We start from the raw sequence: 7,424 nt of genomic DNA, 5'->3' as shown, positions 1-7,424 counted from the left end.
TGGTTATCCTGTAACCAGTTCAGAACTGCCATTTCAGATGGGAGCTCAGGAACAGAGGTGTCAGACATCTGTTTGAGTGCAAACTTCTGGGATAATAAAGAAGAAAATAACTGACATAGAAAAAAGAAATTATGTGATTTTTTTTTTTCCTTTGCAGACTGTGTTTTGAAGGTATTTTTACAACTAATTATTTTTTTTCCTGTGTAGATTATCTTCTGCACTTGCTCTTTACAGGCTTGCCATTGTAACAGAATTACAAGGTAGTTGAGGTTGTCCCAGGACATTGTCCACTCAGGTTTTGAGTATCTCCAGGGACAGAGACTCCACAGCCTCTCTGGGCAGTCTGTTCCAGTGGCTTCCATTTTCACAGGAGAAAGTTTAAATGGAATTCCTGGTGTTTCAGTTGATGCCCATCCCCTCTTACCCTTTCACTGGGTGCCACTGGTTATATCCTGTCTATTCTCCCTGTCAGGTGTTTGTGTACACTGATACAATTCCTCCTCCAACTCTCTCAACCTTTGAATCTTGATGCAAAACCAAAGAAAAACAGTGATTGTTGACTTCACTGCCATGGAAAAACATGTCTAGATTCACTTGTCCATGAATGGTGCCTGCAGATGAAGACAAAGTATTTAGTATTTACTGCTAATAATGCAGAATGTGAGGTGTAAATTCACTTGGAATAGTGTTTTTCAGGGGAATTGGTAGTTAAAATAAGCAAAAAGCTAATTAGTAACAAACTGAAGCAAGACAATCAACGTTTAAATAAGTCTCTATTCAAGTATTGATGCATCTTTTAATGTGCTATTGTATTTTTCAATTTCTCAACTTGTACAATATCACAAGGGGGATTCTCTTGCTGAATATTTATAAACTATCAGTTATATAAAAGTGTTCTTGTTGTCCAATCTGGCAGTCACAGCTTCTGTTTGATCTCTGCTATTGTTTGAGGGCAATATGAATTCCTATCACAGGGGTGCCTCTCCAGCAAGCAGTGAAAGGATCCCTTTATTTTATATCAAAAACCATTTTAAAAGACATTGAAAAACTGGAGAAATGGATTGGAAAAAACGTGCCACACAGTCCAGAATCAGCAGATGGAATAAATAAACTGGGTTAGCCTGAATAACACTTCAGTTCTGCCCAGTGCCAGTTGAAATGTGGGTTTAGTGTCGTGTCCAGTTGGGAAAAGATAGAAAGAATTGAGGTTGTTTAGTGTAGAAAAGCAGGATTTGAAGGAGAGGTGGTGTAACAGCCTTCAGAGAATCAAAGAGGAGGCTTTTCTCTGCAACCAATATGTAATGAACCTAAACTGGAGCAGAGCAAAACTAGGTTGAACAGGAGGGAAAACTTGCTCTGAGGAAGGATGATGAAGTGTTGGAATAAATTGGCTGTTGGGAGGCTACAGAAGTTCCATCAGCAGAGGGGTGGGGGGTTTGGGGGGTTTGTTGGGGGAATTTTCTGTGTTTGTTTTTAAGAAACAGGTTAGTCAAATATATTAATCCAGCTTTGAGGCAGGGAATGGACTAAATGATGTTTTCAGGTCTCTTTTAACCATATTTTCCCATCATACTTTTCTTTATTTTCCTCCTGCTGTTGCCATGTATGGAGCATCTGGGACTCTATAGCAGAGTACAGGATGTTTGTTTGTGTGCACATTAGGTTTGTCTTTATACACAAATTCCTTCCCCCCTTTGCCAGAGGAGGATGGATTTGTTAATTCTGAAGTTTCCACCTGGGTTTTTGATCCCCTGTCAAGTTCCCAGTGTTACAGAACGTTTAAAACCCAGGGGAACACATGGTAAGAGCCACAACATGTCCAGGGTTTTAGGGGCTTGACTTTGCAGGAAGATAACCAGGGAAGGTCTAACTGGAGAAATAAATCTATAACATGAGGAACCAAAGAAGATACAGGGTTGGGCAGCTTGTGCCCAGCTTTTAAAAGCTGTGTTTTGCCAGTCAGCTGCTGGAAGGGAGCAGGATGCCCGTGTGGCTGCAGGGATGAGCAGCAGCGAGTCCCCTCAGCCCTTGCATTGCGTCAGGCAGGAGGACAAAGTGTTCTGTGCACTGAGCTGACCTTGTTAAAATGCAGCACATCCTTCCTGGCTCCTCCGGCCCAGACGGAGCCAAAGCTCCCTCTGCTGCTGCAGCTCGGGCTTGGCAGGGTGGGGGTGCTGGAGTTCGGGGATCCAAACAAAAACACGGATGGGAGGAAAAGAAACGTCTGCTCCTGCAATCCCTGGAATGGCTTCTGCAGCACAGGCAGGGAGAAGGGAAGGGCAGAGCATAAGCCAAGGGTTTTCAGGCTCTCAGCGTGTTGGGTGATATCTTTGTTATCTCTTTGATAATCAACACAGATACCACATACTGAGAGCCTCACATCTGTGTTAATAATGTGTGTTATATGCACTGATGATCAGCTGCTGAGAACTTCTGGGCTGTAAAAGTTTAGCAGAGCAGGTTTGGATTCTGGTATCTCAATTCAAGCATGTTATAAAGAAATAGCAGAGAGTCCCAGAATGGGTTGGGAGGGACATGAAAGCCCATCTTGTCCCACCCCCTGCCATGGGCAGGGACACCTCCCACCAGCCCAGGTTACTCCAAGTTTATCCACCCTGGCCTTGGACACTTCCAGGGATCCAGGGGCAGCCACAGCTTCTCTGGGCAACCTGGGCCAGGGCCTCCCCACCCTCACAGCCAGGAATTCCTTCCCAATCTCCCATCTCTCCCTGCCCTCTGGCAGTGGGAAGCCATTCCCTGTGTCCTGTCCCTCCATCCCTTGTCCCCAGTCCCTCTCCAGCTCTCCTGGAGCCCCTTTAGGCCCTGCAAGGGGCTCTCAGCTCTCCCTGGAGCCTTCTCTTCTCCAGGGGAACCCCCCCAGCTCTCCCAGCCTGGCTCCAGAGCAGAGATCACACTAATCCTTTCTTTTTTCAGTGAGGTTTTATATTGAGTATAAAGAACTGATCCTTGCTTTGAAATAGTCTACATAAATGATAAGTTTTCTTAATAGATGCTTTTAGAACCATTTATACTATAGTAAATTTAATCTTTAAACACTCAGCAAAGACTATATAAATTTTAGTTTAACACCCAGAATTATTGTGAAAAAGCTCTGTCTGCACTGCTTCTTAGTGATTCTATCCAGGGCTTTAGGGGCTATCTAAAATACCTCCATTTATTATATATAAATATATATGTGTATATATATATAATATAAATAAAATATAGATGTATAATATACAGAGCATATTGCATCACATGGGGTGCAGTATTGCCCATGTACCTGATACAACCTTGTGCCATATTTGTTACCTCAAATTGCTTTGAAATGTGTTTTGTGAGGGTGCTTTGAGCATTCCCTGGGGAGTGTGAGCACCCTGACAAGGGCCTGCCAGGAAACAACATCCCCTGTGCCTGTGAAGAACAGCTTTGACATGAATGCTTTGTTTCTGTTGCAGGAGAAAGTGGCTGCTCTCAGAGCAGCCTCAGCCACTCAGCTGTGCAGGAGGGCACAGTCAGTGTCCACAGTCCAAAGAAATCAAGCAAGATTACTCCAAAATTCCACAACCGAATGGTTCACCGTGTCTGGAAGGAATGCATCCTCAACAGGGCACAGTCCAAGTCAGTCCTCATGGCTTTACTCATTTATGACAGTTAAAATCATACATTATGGTTTTATTCCTCACAGAATTCTTTTGCCACCACTCAAAGCTGATGATGCTGAAGAGCATCATCAGAGGAAATTTGTCCCTGTGCTCAGCTGAGAACTCCTGACCCTTCCTGTTGTGTGTCCTTGAGGCTGCACAACCATAGGATGTGCCTTCAGTTGGGTGCTCTCAGGTTGCAGTTTCTGTCTCCAGTTGTAGTTACTGCAGAACAAATAGTATATATTTGATATTTAGGGCTCTAAGGGTAATATTTGTAAAGCTTTACATTACGTGAGCTGGACTGAAATTTCAGTTGGCAAGGATGTGGTAAATTGATGTTGGTATCAGAGGCCTTTGTTACTGGAGATTTGAAGTAAATCACGGCACAGTGTGCCCTGAAATCTTTACTTTTCCCTTTTTCCCTGCAATTTCCTCGTTGGATAAGTCAGAAGAGTTTCCAGGTTCAGTTTAAATTGCTTGCCCCTTGCTTTTTGTGCTCAGACTCCAGACAGAGCTGTCTGATGCAGAGCTGGGACCTTCCTCCCACAGAAATCAAACCACAACTTCTAAGGAGTAGTACAGGGATCTACCACCTGTTTCAAAGGTCAAGGAATTTCTTTGAGGGGAACAAAGTGAATTTCTGCATGTGCTGCATTTATGAAGTTTTGTTTTACAAAAGGTGATGATTACTAAAATAATTTTCTCTCCCTCTCAGGAGGAATCAAATTACAACTGCAAATTTGGAAGAGGAAGTTCCTAACAATACTGTTTCATGGGATTTTGTGGATCCAGTCCAAAGAGTCAGTTGTTCTTGTTCCAGGTGAGCTTTGAGGAGAATAAGCATTTGGAAGAACCCTGTTTAGTTCAGAGGGACACTTAGAGAGGGGAGTTATGTTTTAGCTGAGACAAGAGGAAATTCTAGTATCAAAACTGTGATCATCACTCCTCTTTGGGTGATTAATATGCATCTCATACCACTGTCACTTGCAGGAGTCAGTTCAAGTGGAAAAATTATCATCTCAAGTCTAGGATCACTCCAACTGTTCTCATTCCTAATGAACTCATCCTTCAGGCTGTTCAGAGCTTTAACCTCTGGAGTGGTTGAGGCTTGTGACTGAAGAGGGGCACTGGCTGTTCCTGAGCATCCTGATTAAGGGATAGTGCTACTGTCCCTGTTTGGAGGAAGAGGGGAAAACCATCTCTAGTCAATCTGCCATGACCCCGAAAATCATCCAGGAGGATATTAAACCTTTGCAGCATCACCATCCACTGTCAGCTGATCAAAGAGAAACCACAGCTCACTTACACAAACACTTGAGGAGTTTATTCAATTATGTCATCTTTGATGGGTGCTTAAAATTCCAGTGCTCCTCACTGAGGAAAGGCAAACCAGCACCACTGTTCTTAAAACCATCAGAGAGATGTTGCAGGGCTAGAAAAAACCCCACAGTGTCCAGCCAAATAGTCCTGTGAAACTGCTTCTGCTGAAATCCTTCCACTTATGAGATAGGTCATAAAAGCCTCTTTTCCTAAAGAAGTTGTTCTTGAAGTTCTTTGTGTGAAAGAGATGAAGGGGTTGTGCCTCATGTGAGGGCAGAGTGTTCAGCCTGGAGGCTCCGTGCTGGATGCCCAGGGAGGGGTTGTTTTCCTGCAGCCCTTTACCCCTGGTTACCTGGTGCTTGTGTTTACACACTCAGGAGTGCAGAATAGGTGGATGTTTTGTCAGAATGCCAAGTGTTTCCTATGGAAAACTGAGGTCCAGCTTGGCCTGGAAAGCGTGGGGAATCAATAATGGGCAGTGGAAGCAGGATTCTGTCTTCTCATCCCTCCAGTGGTACCTGCATCCTGCTGGAGTTAGTAAACAAGGCAGGTGGCAGATGAAAATATTGTCCTTAAAATGAAGGCAGTACCTGATTTCCAACAGCAGTAAATATTTCCTGGGTAGCTGCAGACACTGGACAGCTGCTGTCACACAGATCCTGTTTGAGTCATTGCCGTGCCCGTCCCCTGTGCTGTGTAAATGTCAAGAGATGATCTTAAATCTGGAGTCTGCAAGGGCTCTGTGGTGCTCAGCATCAAATCCCACCTTTCCTGGACCCGGCTGGGTGTGTGAAGAGCAGAATGTCTGGAATCATCCTCTGCAGTCAGTGTAAATCCGGGGAGTGATGGAGAATTAAGGCAATGAAATGTTACAGGAACATGCTTAAGGCAGGTCTGCAGTTACCAGGGCATCAGCTCACGTTGGGGTGGTTGCACCACACACCATCTGCTGTGTCCTGGGAACAGCCCAGCCCACGGGGAGAGCCAGGGCAGCCCCACCCAGCAGGGATGGCTGCAGGGCACAGGGCAGCAAGCACAGGGTGTGTTTGGTCCCTTGGACAGGGCTGGGTTTCTCCCATCTAATCCTCTTCACCTGTGATCACAGACTTTATCTTCGTGAGTTAAAACCTTATTATATGATCTGAAATGGTTTTTGTTGTCCTGTTGTTCGTAGGACAGGGATGGAGTGATCTATTTTGAAATGTTGTTTAATTTTAAACAGGTTTCAGTGTTGAGCACAACATGTCTTTTGATTTCTGCTTAGGTTATAAAACCAAATAAACAACTAAACAAAAAAAAAAACAACAAACAAAACCAAACCTCAACAACAAAAAAGAACAATAAAAGTATGGACAGAGTTACAACAGAATCCCTGTGGTAACATCCTCAGAGAACATCATCAGTATGATGAAAATACTGTTTAACAGCACCTGGAACACTGAAATTCAGTCCTGTGCTTCCCAGTCTCAAAGATACTGGGTACAAATTGGAAAAAAAGCCATATTAAAATATGAAACCAGTACTAAATTGTCTTTTTTTTTTGTTGTTTGAATATTTTAAAATATTTATTAATGCTTTCTTCATCAGGTAGAAAGCGCTTTATTTTGTGTGTGGGTTTGGTTTGGTTTTGGACTGGAGTTGTGCTTATCTTCCCTTACCTGATGTGGAGGAGGAAATGGATTTGAGTCTGTGAACATTCCCAAGCCAATCCTGCTGCTCCAGAGGGAGCCAGGAGCAGGGCTGGAGCTCCACAGCAGTCCCAGTTGGAAAGGCTGACCTGCTTTATGGCAGTGAAAGCAACAGCAACTTGGATTTTTTAGTTAATTACCTTCCAGCTGAGCTGGTTTGTACATGAGCTCTTTCCCTTGAATGCTGTTTTCTGGAGCCTCTCCTTTTCCATTTATGGGTCAGAGGAGCTGCAGCCGAGCTGGTCCCGCCCGTGGGACCATCCCGGGCTCTGTTTAAAGAGCGGGATCAGACAGATTTCTCGGTGCTGTAGCTTGGCTTCGGTTTTCCCCTGAGCTCAGGTGGCTGCCCAGACCAGGAGTGAGCTGTCTCTGCCTCTCTTTCAGGCACAAGGTGTTGAAGCAGCGCTGTGCCGCCGGCTCCAGCCGGCCCCCCACGATAAACCCGCCCGGCTTCGGCGTGGGAGCCGCGGCAGCCTCGGCACTGCCCCCTCCCGCCTCCTCAAAGCACAAAACCACCGAGAGGCAGGAGAAAGCAGAGAAGCTGCAAAAGAGGCCCATGATGCCCTTTCACCACCGGCCCTCTGTGACTGAAGAGCTATGCATGGAGCAGGACACGCCGGGGCAGAAGCTGGGGTTGGCCGGGATGGAGCCCTCCTTGGATGTCCCGAATCCCAGGAAGTACGAGAAGCCGCTCTCTCTACCTGCTAGAAATCCAAGCAAGCAAATTAATATGAATCCTATGGATTCACCCCGTTCCCCCACTTCCCCT

General features: G+C 45.1%; 1 protein-coding gene across 1 annotated transcript in view; it reads left to right on the top strand.

The window, feature by feature from the left end:
• Window positions 1-7,424, top strand: part of MED13L (mediator complex subunit 13L) — a 92,897-nt gene that overhangs the window by 45,837 nt on the left and 39,636 nt on the right. The window contains 3 exon segments of the mRNA XM_029963293.1: window positions 3,459-3,621; window positions 4,363-4,467; window positions 7,040-7,420. Of these exon segments, the coding sequence (XP_029819153.1) occupies window positions 3,459-3,621; window positions 4,363-4,467; window positions 7,040-7,420 (649 nt within the window).

The sequence above is a fragment of the Manacus vitellinus genome, unplaced genomic scaffold, assembly GCF_001715985.3.
Source record: "Manacus vitellinus isolate BGI_N305 unplaced genomic scaffold, ASM171598v3 scaffold_58_pilon, whole genome shotgun sequence".
NCBI lineage: Eukaryota > Metazoa > Chordata > Aves > Passeriformes > Pipridae > Manacus > Manacus vitellinus.
The sequence above is the reverse complement of the archived record's forward strand: the minus strand, read 5'-3'. Positions and strand labels throughout refer to the sequence as shown.